Below are 12,935 nucleotides of genomic sequence, written 5' to 3'. Positions count from 1 at the left end.
TATTATATAGATATATTATATATATTCTACAAATGCATATAATATGTAAAAATATCCATAATATGCAATAGATATGCAATAGATATGCAATAGATGAAATAAATTTCCATTTAAATTTCTGTTTCTTTATTTATGCCTACAAAAATATAAAAATGCATTAAAATCCACGATCTATTAATAAAGTATCAGTTGTAAAGAAATAAATATGGCATTAATTACATACATTTATTAGTTTATAAAGTTATTTTTGCTATTGTTTCAAATTTAATTTTAATAAAAGGTTTTTATAAATGTTTTATTTAATAAAAAGTAAAATTAATAATAGGTCATTTTATCTACTTTTCATTTATGAAAAGATTGTATCATAGAAATAAAGTATATATTTATATATATATATATATATATTTAGAATTATATATATGTATATAAGGAGGAAATGTAATTATAAAATATTGATTTATTTATTGGTTAAATTTATATTTTATGTAATTCAGGAAACCATACTCTGCCCAGTATACATAATAAAAATCTGAGGAGCACTAAATTTTAATATCTGATTTATAATACATTATAACATAGTAAGCTACGTTTTCGAATATTAATAAAGTATTAGTTAAAGATATAGTATTGATTAAAGAGACATTTAGCGATAAAGTGCTAATCGAATTTCACTGAAAATGTTTTATGAACTACTGGAACTACTAAATCAGTATATTATCCTATCTACTTTTGATTTATGAAAAATATGTTGTTTATCTTATAACAGTATATATAGGATATAAATATAATTATAGAATATTGATTTTCTCAGAAGATTAAATTTATACTTTACGTAACACAAGAAACGAACATACACGCTTTAAATGGTTTCATGGGAAAAATGTAGAAACTGTATTAATTACGAATAATTTTTATTTATTTATCAAATACATAATATCATAAGTTACCAGCAATTTCATTTGCCTTACAAATACATTTTATAGGTTAGGTTTATCAAAATATTACCGCTAGAAATTGGTGGGTTTAGGAACGCGAAGAACTTCAGTTCTTTTACGTTCAGCCATAGAACAGAAAGGTATCGTCATTTTTACTTCAAATAAAATCAGAAAACATCTGGCTGTGTATTATTAATAGTAAATAAGTTCCGATATAATTATATCGATTAATTACTGCACAACAACACGAGTTTAATATTATCGTTGATAATATAACATGCTTTATAATTAGAATATACGAGTGTAACGCTGTTTTGTGTACTACTTTTCCTGTATATAAAATAATTTAGACAACTGTAAAACTTAATATTTTATTATACAAATATATATTAGTGCTGTAAGAATGTATGTCTTGTATTTAGTTTCTTTTTTAACTAAGAATTATTTTATGTATTCCTCTTTTTTTTACTATGATAAATTTGGTTATGTCACGTTGTAACTGTAAATTTGATAATTTTTATTTTCAGTACAAAATGGCCAAATCTAAGGAGAAGAAGAGCAAAAGTGCTATTAACGAGGTTGTTACTCGTGAATATACAGTGAATCTCCACAAACGTCTCCACGGAGTTGGATTTAAAAAACGTGCTCCACGAGCTATCAAAGAAATTCGCAAGTTTGCTGAGAAACAAATGGGAACTCCAGATGTGAGGATTGATACACGACTCAACAAACAACTGTGGTCTAAGGGAATCAGGTAAATTTTATATATTTCTGAGTTTGATTTAATTTATAACTATTTATGATTGAACTGTCACTGTCTGAATTTTTTGGTATTTTATATTATTAATTTGCATTTGTATATTTCTAGAAATGTACCATTCAGAGTTCGTGTACGATTGAGTAGAAGAAGGAATGATGATGAAGATTCTGCAAACAAGTTGTACACCCTTGTTACGTACATACCAGTTGCTTCCTACAAAGGTTTACAGACAGAGAATGTTGATGCAAGCCAAGATTGATTTATTTCTCATTAATAAATAAGTTTTCATCAATCTTTGACTTTATAATTATTTCAATATTCCCTTTTTTATTTCATACTCAATAGTTTTTATTATTTTTTAACATTTAACTTCTTTAATGTACTTGGGATATTAATACTAGAAATGATACTACTCACTTACCTAATCTAGCACATTTTACAAATTCTATATTTAACATCAGAATCAGAGATATTAAAGATACATTAATTTTAAAATCCTACGTTGAGTAAGTTAGAACAATTTAAAATTTTAAAGAGTTCAAATATAAAAATTTTCTGCGATCTGATATTGTCGATTATCGATACATATCGATAACAATGTCACTATATACGTTTCCCACGCTATAATGTTCCTAGCCAATTCTTACCGTAATTTGCTATAAGATAGTGATATTTCGTGCATCGTATGGTAATCATAGTTAGTATAAATTTTATCATAGTCGAGGAACTTCAAGAAAGTTTATTATTCGTATGGATTCTGGCATTACGATACTGTATTACGGCTTGAATAGTGTACGTTCTGAAATAGGAGCAGTGAGTGTAAGTAATATCAAGTGATCATACGAAGGCGCGCTAACAATATTTCTTTCTCTTTCGTTTCCCTATTAATTTTATTGAGTCTTGAGGTAGATAATTGACTTGATCTTTGTTTATACTTATGCTGACATGAGTCGGTGATCATTTATTAAAATGCGAAGTACGAATCCACTAATGTCGCTTTATTTACAAGAGTGTCGGCACCTTTTTTTTTTCTTTCATTTTAATTCGCCGGTTCACAGTTTTATCAAAGTATTCTTAGTAGTTTTATTTCGATGCTCTCGAGTCTGTTTGTGTAATCAAAGCGTCGCGTCTCATCGAGGCTGCATTTGCATTCAATAACTTCAGATAATAAGCCTATTGTTTATTGTAGCATGCAAAACGCGGCTAACATGTGCGTAAACGCATATAGTTAAAGAGAAATAAATTTATGTATGCTAATGATTTACGACTTGGTTTGGGCGCTATAATTATTCGCTCCGATTAATTCGATTCGGTTTGTCAATGATCGATCACGCGGTTACTTTTTATCAAGTAAATCGCGCACATAATTAAGTCTGTGGGAACGGATGTGACTCCGTGAAGAAAGAATTTCGTTCCCACATTTCTTTCTTACTTTTACCGCACATTATCATCGTACGATCCTTCCTCTAACCGGTACAGCTTAGTTATAAGTTATAACTTTTCTATAAAAGAAAGAAAAAAATTGTATTAAGAAATAAAAAAATCAAAATTTCTATTTAGCTTTTATTCGTCTTTTTTTTATAAATTTTTGTCCGCATAACAATATAAATATAGATTGAAAATTATTATATACTATTATTTTATGCAATTATTTTTTGTATAAGCATATTCTATGCTATATACAATATTACAAATTTATATATTTTCAATATACTGTTTCTTTTTCTTGTTTTTTATCCTTTCCTCTATCATTCTAATTGTTTTATTAACATATCCCATTAAACACATATATCATACATAATACAATGTTTAAATGAATTCTTTAAGAATACTATACTAACAAATGTATCTTGCATTTTTTATTTTCTTTCTTCATACAATTCTTTATTGCACAATTTTTTATATATTTTTTAATTTTTCTTTTTCTAATTATTTAGTAGTTTATAATGGAAGGAGGTGGAGTACTTACAGCAGAACGCAGTCCTGCACGTGCAAATCTGCATGTAGCTTTCAGTGAAAAGGGTGAGGTAAAGGAACGCAGGGAAAAATTCTTAACAGCCAAGTATGGGTCTCATCAGATGTCTCTTATTCGTAAAAGACTTGCAGTTGAAATGTGGCTCTTTGATGAGTTAGAAAAACTATATGAATCAGTTGTAAGTTTAAAATAAATCTCTTTGTAACTAGAAGTTATTACATAGATATAAATTATTTATCAATTTTTGTTAATTGACAGAATGAAAATGGTAAAAATCGGGAAGTTGAAATAGATATAGATGAACTTCTTGATATGGACAGTGATGATCATAGACGAAGATTTTTGCAGGTATGTATTTGTACATTAGATTAGATGGTTGTTATCAAAGCTGACATACATTAGTTATTGTTATTTATTGTTTTATTTTGTTGTTATAGGAGTTACTGGTTGATACAAAGAAACCACCACATGATGTAAATGTAAGTGTAGCTCCTAAGCTTGTCTTGATAAATTTGCAATTATTTGTTGTAACAATATTCTTTCTCCTAAAATTTAATACTTTGTGACTAATATGTACTTGAAAATAATATCTAGTATTTTTAATGAATTAATAAGCTCGATTATAGTGTACCTATGGTTCTAGAGGAATAATTTGATTGATAAACTGGGGCCTTGTCACTAACGGAAGTTCATCTCTTTATTTATATGTTTCAGAAATTCATTAATGATTTACTTGAAAAAGCTAAAACACTTTGAAGAACTTCCGCGTTCTTCTTAACACTTATGTGTTTGCAAGGACTTTTTTGAAGCATGAACAAATTTGCTCAGATTTTGGGACGAGTCAAAAACATATTCAAGCCTTAAATGAGTCGCGCGCATACGTGACTTAAATGCCAATTTATCATTATACTTGGATCGAACATAATGGGGAAAAGAAAATGAAAAAAAATCTAATCCATCAAATGACTCTGCACATTTTTATTCTAGCGTATATTATTTCATATTGAAATCGTAAGCATTAGTATCTGACTTATCTCAGTACAACGGCTAACTTTGTTAGTTATTTATGTGCGCATCGCATATCAAGTAATAAATCTCACAGTACACGGAACTGCCTTGCTGTACGATCCATCCAGTGTGATGTATAGTAGAAAACGTTTGTTCTTCTACACTCTAGTTTTGTATGAATTCTATACTCCATTGTTCGTAATAATATTTATGTTATTAGGGGATGATTAACTAACAAAGATACTTCCAAAACACTGTAACTATATGAAATAATTTCTATGCATATCCTAAGTTCATTGAATTGTCACGACTGAGGATATGATTGGGTTTGAAACAATTAATATTTTTTATGTTGTAGCAAATTAATACAAACTTTTTTTTATTTATTGTAGAAGATACTTTAAGGGGGCAGATATGTAAAATTTCGCATCGAATGCTTGTATGAATTTAAAGGGGAAAAAAAGAAAGAAACGAAAAAAAAAAAAAAAATGATGGAATCTGTTTGATAATATAATAAAAGCGTGTATGTTTCAGATGATATTATCACTGGCATAGTAATAATTAAAACGTGGAAATGACACCTATCGTTGCTCCAGTACCGAATCAGTATTGAAAATTATCGTGAAGCAGAAATTAACTCTGCCGTAAGTTTGTCATTTTCCTCCTCTTTTCTTTTGGATAATTGTTGATTGAAATTTTTCAAAGTTCTTGTTAAGTCGTTAATAAAAAAAAAGGAAAAAAATGAAGGGAAACTGTAAAAACATTCCTACATTTAGAAAGATATTAAATTCTTTATATTGTAACGACGATGTAGTGATGATTTTTTAAATTACTTTGTTACTTATATAATCATGTTGTTAATTTTCAAGATTTTAAATTTCTATTTATAGACGTGTTATACTCGTTTAAATGATCGGTCGATCATCTTTAATGAATCTTTAATAGATCAATTCGCGTATTTGTCTCGAAAAAGAAAGAACAAATGGAACTAATGTACAAGTCCTCTGTTCTGACGGCCTCGTTTGGATAAAATAATTGTAAATGCGTAGAATTATTCGTGTGTATCTATATGTAGTACAAATCAGCGTTTGTGTTATGAAAAGAAAAAATAATTCACCGTCGCAACAGAGTGCAATCATAGGTGACATTTATACGATTTACCGACAGTCATTTAACATACGAGCTATCGTGTAAAATGTATCCACAGTTACTGTAAAAGAGGAAGGGAGTGAATTTAACGCAAACTTCCGGATAACCCAAAGGATCTCTTGCACCGATGTATCTCGCATTAATTACTTAAAACCAAAAATGAAAAAAAAAGACTGCACAAGTGGAATTTACCTTCCTCTTAGACACCATATATTATAATATAGATGCGTACAGAAATCATAGTAAGTGGCAAAACAGGATGGATAAGATGGATATATTATCGAAGATCGAATACACAGTATCGGATGTTGAACGGGGAACCAAAAAGTTTTCTGTTTATGCAGGACAAAAACGTAAAAAGCAATACCTATATGATGTGATTACTTAAAAATATATATTCACGTGAAAGAAAAAGGAAAGAAATGGCTAGCAGAACTCTGTGGCTACCTCGTACGCCATATTTCTAGTGCTATTAATCCCCATTCAAAGAACAGATAAACAAAGAAGAAAACGTGGAGAAACAAGAATGATTTTATCCAAGCAAAGACTTAGTGAATCACTATCGTTTTACGAGATATATTTGAGTGTACAGAGATTCACAGCTGCCATTTGTCTTTTGACAAAAATGTGATCTTTGTAGACTTGATCTGAGGGCATAGAGAAATGTGTTTAGAATATCTTTCTACTCACCCATCCTTCAAACAAAAAAATATACTTCCATTTAGGTGAATAACGTGTAATTAAAGGAGAAAAAAAGGTCTTGTCACTCAATTATATATATTTAAAACTTTATACGACAAAATATATGTGAATGTGTAATTAAGATTAGGGAAGTAAAAAACAAAAGTACTATACAATAAACCTTGATCTCATAATAAAACGGCGCAATCGTGACGTGTTCGTTCACTTTTGATCAAGTGGAGTCATATGACTATATGACACACATATTTAGCGATTGATTTTTATGTCGAACGAAAACGTCAGAATCCAATCAGAGTTTATTGTACTAGAAACGATACAATCAATTGGTGCACTTGTGATTTAGTGTTGTACAACGGTATGCGACCTTCGATAGAATTATGTTCATCGAATCTGCACGTAAAACGGAGAAGAGGAAAAAATACAAGAAGATTATGAAGTTTTTAAATTTTATCACCAGAAAACAATGTCGCTGTAGAAACTGTCTCCTTTGTTCTTTCGTCCTGCGTTATAAAATAAAAACGTGGATCAAGTGCTTTGCGTGTAATGCTCGTTGGCATGTGAAGAATGTTTCGTAATATATATGTATCGTTCCGGCTTCGTGTCTTTAAAAAAAGAAAGGCGTGTGTAATTGGTATGATGCGGTTTCAACATTATTTTCTTGGCGAGTCGTTTTTTGCAAGAAATGCGTGGAATACATTAATGTCTGGAAGAAAAACAAGAAAACACGATGAAAGACAAACATTTATATCCGTAAAATGGCACTGGAATTTCTCATCCTCGTGTGAATGTCTTGGAATGTTAATGTTGTAATACTGAATCAAATTAATCCATAATACTCTTAAGTAAGAGGGGAAAGCACTTTTACACTGACGAAATAAAATTGAAACTTCCGCGATAAAAAAAAAAAAAAGTAGGGAAAAAAATAAGAAATTTAGGATTCTTGTTCCTTACGTTTTAAATTGGCGATATTGCCGTTTCCACGAGGAAACCATATTTTGCATCAACATGTACTGATTATGTAAGAGATTGTATTTACTTGCACAAACAAAATAAGAATTGGATAACAGAAAAATTTATGGCTCGTTTCTTTCCTTTTCTTTCACCCAATGAACTAATTACAGTATACAATATTAATAAATTGGAAATTTATTACTTCACAACTATAAGCGCAGATTACACTAAAAAGATCAATTCTTTTTTGTCGTGAGATGCGAAAGAATAGTTAATATCTTTTTTAATCTTTTATTAAAAATTTAAAAAAGTCAAGAAAAGAAATGAAATCTTAACTGCAATAATTACATTATTGTATTGAAAATATTTATTCATCAATATGGGATTCAGTTTAAAATAGTTTCAGCGAGTTATATCAAAGGTTTATTCGTTATATTATACAGAAGTTTCTCGTATTTATAATGCGCGGTAGCGGACTGCGATACATATCCTCATAGAAAAGACTTCTGAAAAACTAGCTTGAATAAAGATATACGAGATCGATATACGTATTCGTACTAAATAAATTTGTTATCCGTGAGATTCCTCTATGATTACTATACATCATTTCTTATTCGTAAAAATATGTCACTCGTACTATAATGTCACAGTGACACTGCATTGTGAATGAAGCGTAAGACACGTTAATCGATCGATTTTGCAATTGGAACAAGAGAAAAATTTATATAAATACTTTACATACAGTATGCGAAGTAATTATATTAAAAGGGCAGTCTATGAAGGATGGGAATAAATTAACATATCCGTTTTCAAATCCTTCAATGTCTCATCGCTTAGTTGGAATAAATTACTAATAAAGATTTTAAGCAATGATCATTATGAGATAAGATATATGTTAATCAATTTTTTACTTTGTCTGCTATAATTACTTTATTCGTTGTTCTAACATATTCAACTTTTGATTAAGATAAAATTGAAATAATTAACTGAAGTGATATCGTCAGTTTCATTTTTTATAATAAATAAGAAATTTTGTTTACACAAATACTTTATTAATAAGTTATTTAATAATTTTTTTTGTTTAATATAATTACTTCGTACACTGTAGCGAAGCCTCTTCGATTATACTTATGAATTTCGTATACCGAGCGCTTGTTCCAATTCTGCGCGTTTTTGTTGAACCTTCGTGTAGAAATATCTACACACTGCTTCCTGCGCCCACGGTTGATAATAGAATTCTGCTCTACGTTCTTCTTCTGGGTTGCCAACAACGTCTATCATGGTCTTCAAATCCCTCGTTTGCGAGATAATCCATTTGTTGATGAACTGCTGAGGATCTTTAGCGAAACTCAAGAAGAACTCTCGGTTTGTTTTCAACTGGTTGATCGTTTCGACCGTTTCGTGGATTTTGTTGTCGAGGCTCTGGATTTCTTGTTGACTTGCAGTCGATAATAGGAAATTGTTCATCTGTGTTTTTAACGTATCGTCAACTTCCACGTCTATGTCGTAACACGCAGTTTGTTTCGTTTCTGTACCTAATTTAGAACGTGATAGAACAAATGGTTATTTTTTGTTTTTGCAAATCTTGGAACACGGTGTGCACTTCTTAATTATTATCGGAGGATCTTGTTTGCAAACTCATATTTTTGATAATATAATTACAAAATACAGGCTCGGCAAAAAATTGTTTTACCTACCAAGTATTATAGAAAGCATCATACTTTGGACATATTATACATTTGTATAATATGTGCATTCTGTGCAATTTCACACTTTCAAGTTTCCTATAGATGCATACAAATCCGCACTCTAATTATTATTGATAGGTACCTTCGACACTAATAACGTGATTGATCACGATCGGGTCTGGAGGATGGAGCAATGGATTTAAACGCTGTGGTATTTCTGCGAATTTCATCCTTGAGCAGGCGAATATTTGTTCGAGATATTTATCACAGTTTATGAATTCCCTTTCGTGACTGTCTTGAAGCTTGTGTGTCTTTATGTACTGCCAAAGAGCAGAGATGATAACAGGTCGCGTTTGGGTATGTACACCTAGAAGTCGGGCTAATCTAGGATCTAGCTTAAACTGCAACCAAAAAATTTCTGTTAAATTCTAATTCAGCTTACATTTATTTTATTCATAAATAAGGATGTACGAGAACCAGAGGATGTCAAACTGAGAAAATTTAATTAACTTAAATTAAAGTAGTCAGAGACAATTAGAATGTTAAGCATTTGTAATTTTACAAATTTTAGTACATCCCTTTTATTTAAAAGAAATGTTACTTGTAAGGGTTGATAGTCGAGAAGCAAGAGAATAGTGCATCGAACATTTTTATCTCCAGGTCTTTTTACTTGGAAACCATCAGTTTCTTGTGTTGTCAATGTACGGTGCCATTCAACCAAGTGATTATCAGGTCCATATAAATCTTTATCCAATTCTATAACTAGACTTTTAAAAAAGGAAGAGAATTTCCTTTTTACCTAAAAATCATTGTAATATAAATGAATTATCCTTCGTTTTCAGATGATCTATGGTTTTCTTTTCTAAGAATAAATTGATTTTTACTTTATTAGGATCATTTTTCGTATCGTCTAAAAGTCGTCCCTCGACTCTAAGTTCCCAGGATGCAACCGAACCTTCTTCACCCTCGCCAGCCTCTTTCGCCGGGTAGAACGTATTCGAAATAAATATTCGTAATTTTCTTTTCTGTTTCATTGGGCGTTTCAGTGCTTCTTGTATATCAAGTCGTTTTCTCATTATAGTCGCGTCTAATTTCCTCTCAAATGCAAGTAAGTCCATGTAAGCTTGAGATTCAGGCACTAAATCGCGCACTTTTTGTGGCAATATCTTGTCTGCTAGCTTTTTCTTCTTCTTGGACGTGGAATGTGAAAAATCACTGTTCCAAAAATACCTATATAAGTTTGTGTAAAAATCATAGATTCAAAAATCAATAAACCAATTTTTAAGCTTATGAAATGCAGTGAAGTTCCTGGTGAATTCAGTGAATGGTTTTTAACATTTTGATGATGACAAATAAATTAAAAATTTAATAATCAAGTAACCAAATTGATAAAAAATTAATTGACATATTGCTTTTTGAAATGTATAAAATCATAGATACTAAAAGCTAGTTTATTCCAATAAAAACAATTAGTTAATACATTGTTTAACGCAATGAGTTAATGAGCAAAGTAATACAAAATATGGATGCAGAATTAAATAAAAGCATGCAGTGTTAGTGTACTTACGGTTTCTGTTGTGACATAGGAATACGTTGATCCGCGCTCCTTTTTCCAACAGGTGGATTTGGCATAGGTCCTTGACGCATGTTTGAATATGGTTGATTGGCTCTTATTATACTGGCTGGTCCAGGACCTGCATTAGCCATTTGTGGAGGAGGAGTAAATCCTGATCTCTGCTGCATCTATATAAAAATTAACTTGGAAGTTCCTTACTGTTCCAGTTAATTCAATTATCTTAATTCTTATATACTTACAGGAAAATTTGGGCTAGAATACTGCCGTAAATTAGGAGGCACAGATGACGCAGCATACCTTTGTGGTGGAGGACCATTATTTCCTGTATTTGGTACAGGAAACCTTTGTGCCATGTTTCTTTGGTGATAATTCTACTGATTGAAATCAACAAACGTTTCACTAATACAAATATTGTTGTATGGTTTAGAATAAACAAAAGAATTCAAATGAAATTTTATCAAACTTTATTCTACAGCAAAGTCACACAAATTACTATCAAAATGTACAATATTTTATTACATAAGAAAGTTTATTTATGTTCCTTGTACATAAAATTACTTATTTTTATACACAGAAATAAAAAGACAATGCTTTTTAAATAAACACTCTGGCTTTTCTGTCAAACTAGTGCAACTAGAAAACAAAAACATAACCTCAGAAAGCGTACCTAATTACAACTTTACTTAAGTCGCAATTATTCGTATTATTTTTCTAAGCATCGTAACATTGTTAACAAAATGGTAAATTTCATAAAACAATCGGTAAAAATATAAAGAAGATGAATATCGAAAAGCTGAATTAGAACTTTTCCGTCAGAATTGAGTGCATTTTTGCATCACAACACAGTTGCACTTGGAATGCTTCAAACTGCAATGTTCTATGACTTGATGCGAATCAAAGTATGAAAAGGAAAAAAAAAGCGACGAACAAGTGAAACGAATTTAACAAATAATTGAAAAACAACCTACGCCTTCAAAATTTCTTTCCGTTTTCCTCCAGGTTTAATAAGCTCTCGAAAAGCGGCAGATTATGGGGGAATAATTTTTCTGATTCCTGAGAGGGCGCCACCATCTGCACCGTTTGCAGGGATTTTTTAAACTCAATTTTTAAATTGCTAAGGACTTGTTTTTGTATTATAATGTAGTTTAATTTAAAATATTGTAGAATTACGCTAAAAGCATTTTTTTAAGTCTTTTATGACTTTGTTTATTTCCTCTAATTGTTTACTAAAGACTTTCTAATTTCTAGTATAGAATTATAGAATAATGAAACTATAATAAGAACTTTAACGCATTTCAAGTATCATTAACAACTTACTTTACAAAATTTTGTCAAAAAAGTACTTAATTATTTCATTATCCACTGTTTTCATGTAAGCTAGAGTAGTTAGATGGGAATATATTTCTATGTGATAAAATATTGATTACTAGTTTTGTTCTTTTGCATGAATTTTTAGAATAAAATAATAGCAAATTTCTTTAAAAAGTAATTTAATAAATTTCCTATATATAAAATTTCCAAATCCTTCAACTGTTTAATAACATTCTGAATTTCTTGTAACGCTGAATAAATCAATTAAGAGATAGTAATAATAGAATACCTTGAATACCACCTGCGCACGCGGATTCTCATGAAAACAATAATTAATCATGAGACGCGTGGGGATTTAATCCCGGACGATCCCGCGTTTAAATCGTAAAACGCGCTCAAATTAAAGTGGGATTAGGTGTCGACGATTATGGCACGGTCACTCAAGTTACAAAATGGTCGTTAGGAACGATAATGATTTTCGATTTGATCACGTGTTCGAAATAACCGAAATTATTGGATTTCGACGAAAATTTTGCTCGTTGACAACGAAGAGGGGAAATGGAAATACGCAAGATGCGGTGATTATATTTAAATCTGAGTCAGTAGCCAGCGATTTCGCCAGTGAAGAATCTTTCATATCGTTGAGTTACGTTGATTACGCAATTCTCCGTTATCGCGAATAAAAATCCCCATAGAAAACAGCTTTAGGAATATCTTTAAGCTTAGACTAGAAATGGCAATGTCTCGTGATTTTTTTTCTTGAAAATTACACATACTGGCTACATTAAATTTTGTGCATTCATTCACACGTATTTCAAGATATATATATATTTCTTTTATTGAGATAATAATTTCAAATTTCAAATGATGATTTAAAAAA

General features: G+C 30.3%; 3 protein-coding genes and 1 long non-coding RNA gene across 9 annotated transcripts; 3 read left to right on the top strand and 1 right to left on the bottom strand.

Moving 5' to 3' along the window:
- Positions 1 to 968: 968 nt before the first annotated feature.
- Positions 969 to 1,987, top strand: LOC100645695 (60S ribosomal protein L31). 2 transcript variants are annotated; one of them, XM_012317551.2, is made up of 3 exons: positions 969 to 1,075; positions 1,463 to 1,689; positions 1,804 to 1,987. In XM_012317551.2, the coding sequence occupies exons 2-3, from the start codon at positions 1,469 to 1,471 to the stop codon at positions 1,952 to 1,954; spliced, it is 372 nt and encodes a 123-aa protein (XP_012172941.1). In that variant the 5' UTR covers positions 969 to 1,075; positions 1,463 to 1,468; the 3' UTR covers positions 1,955 to 1,987. The 2 variants fall into 2 exon arrangements, with proteins under 2 accessions (XP_012172941.1, XP_020722815.1); XM_020867156.2 differs by lacking the exon at positions 969 to 1,075 and adding an exon at positions 1,081 to 1,340.
- Positions 1,988 to 2,389: 402 nt separating this feature from the next.
- On the top strand, positions 2,390 to 11,347 carry LOC100645505 (protein phosphatase 1 regulatory subunit 14B). Of its 4 annotated transcripts, none has more exons than XM_048413300.1 (5): positions 2,390 to 2,514; positions 3,633 to 3,848; positions 3,929 to 4,018; positions 4,108 to 4,149; positions 10,986 to 11,347. In XM_048413300.1, the coding sequence occupies exons 2-5, from the start codon at positions 3,642 to 3,644 to the stop codon at positions 10,998 to 11,000; spliced, it is 354 nt and encodes a 117-aa protein (XP_048269257.1). In that variant the 5' UTR covers positions 2,390 to 2,514; positions 3,633 to 3,641; the 3' UTR covers positions 11,001 to 11,347. The 4 variants fall into 4 exon arrangements, with proteins under 4 accessions (XP_048269257.1, XP_012172947.1, XP_003401656.1 ...); XM_012317557.3 differs by lacking the exon at positions 10,986 to 11,347 and adding an exon at positions 5,213 to 7,601; XM_003401608.4 differs by lacking the exon at positions 10,986 to 11,347 and adding an exon at positions 4,385 to 7,601.
- On the bottom strand, positions 7,891 to 12,410 carry LOC100645390 (brahma-associated protein of 60 kDa). 2 transcript variants are annotated; one of them, XM_048413298.1, is made up of 7 exons: positions 12,345 to 12,410; positions 10,984 to 11,115; positions 10,736 to 10,911; positions 10,053 to 10,398; positions 9,770 to 9,967; positions 9,311 to 9,569; positions 7,891 to 9,015 (listed from the first exon to the last, which is right to left on the bottom strand). In XM_048413298.1, the coding sequence occupies exons 1-7, from the start codon at positions 12,393 to 12,395 to the stop codon at positions 8,609 to 8,611; spliced, it is 1,569 nt and encodes a 522-aa protein (XP_048269255.1). In that variant the 5' UTR covers positions 12,396 to 12,410; the 3' UTR covers positions 7,891 to 8,608. The 2 variants fall into 2 exon arrangements, with proteins under 2 accessions (XP_048269255.1, XP_048269256.1); XM_048413299.1 differs by having other exon boundaries at positions 10,053 to 10,383.
- LOC125386549 lies at positions 8,874 to 9,931 on the top strand. Its single transcript, XR_007226802.1, has 2 exons — positions 8,874 to 9,011; positions 9,307 to 9,931. It is a non-coding gene; the product is annotated as an uncharacterized LOC125386549 (long non-coding RNA).
- Positions 12,411 to 12,935: the final 525 nt, after the last annotated feature.

Source organism: Bombus terrestris, chromosome 16 (assembly GCF_910591885.1).
Source record: "Bombus terrestris chromosome 16, iyBomTerr1.2, whole genome shotgun sequence".
NCBI classification, from domain to species: Eukaryota; Metazoa; Arthropoda; class Insecta; order Hymenoptera; family Apidae; genus Bombus; species Bombus terrestris.
The sequence above is the reverse complement of the archived record's forward strand: the minus strand, read 5'-3'. Positions and strand labels throughout refer to the sequence as shown.

Coding starts and splice junctions, on each gene's coding strand:
- LOC100645695 (XM_012317551.2), top strand. CDS start 1,469: ATGGCCAAATCTAAGGAGAAGAAGAGCAAAAGTGCTATTAACGAGGTT. Junction 1,690..1,803: donor CTGTGGTCTAAGGGAATCAG/GTAAATTTTATA, acceptor GTATATTTCTAG/AAATGTACCATTCAGAGTTC.
- LOC100645505 (XM_003401608.4), top strand. CDS start 3,642: ATGGAAGGAGGTGGAGTACTTACAGCAGAACGCAGTCCTGCACGTGCA. Junction 3,849..3,928: donor AAAAACTATATGAATCAGTT/GTAAGTTTAAAA, acceptor GTTAATTGACAG/AATGAAAATGGTAAAAATCG. Junction 4,019..4,107: donor ATAGACGAAGATTTTTGCAG/GTATGTATTTGT, acceptor TTGTTGTTATAG/GAGTTACTGGTTGATACAAA.
- LOC100645390 (XM_048413298.1), bottom strand. CDS start 12,395: ATGATTAATTATTGTTTTCATGAGAATCCGCGTGCGCAGGTGGTATTC. Junction 11,116..12,344: donor GTGCGCAGGTGGTATTCAAG/GTATTCTATTAT, acceptor TTCAATCAGTAG/AATTATCACCAAAGAAACAT. Junction 9,968..10,052: donor CGAAAAATGATCCTAATAAA/GTAAAAATCAAT, acceptor AATGATTTTTAG/GTAAAAAGGAAATTCTCTTC.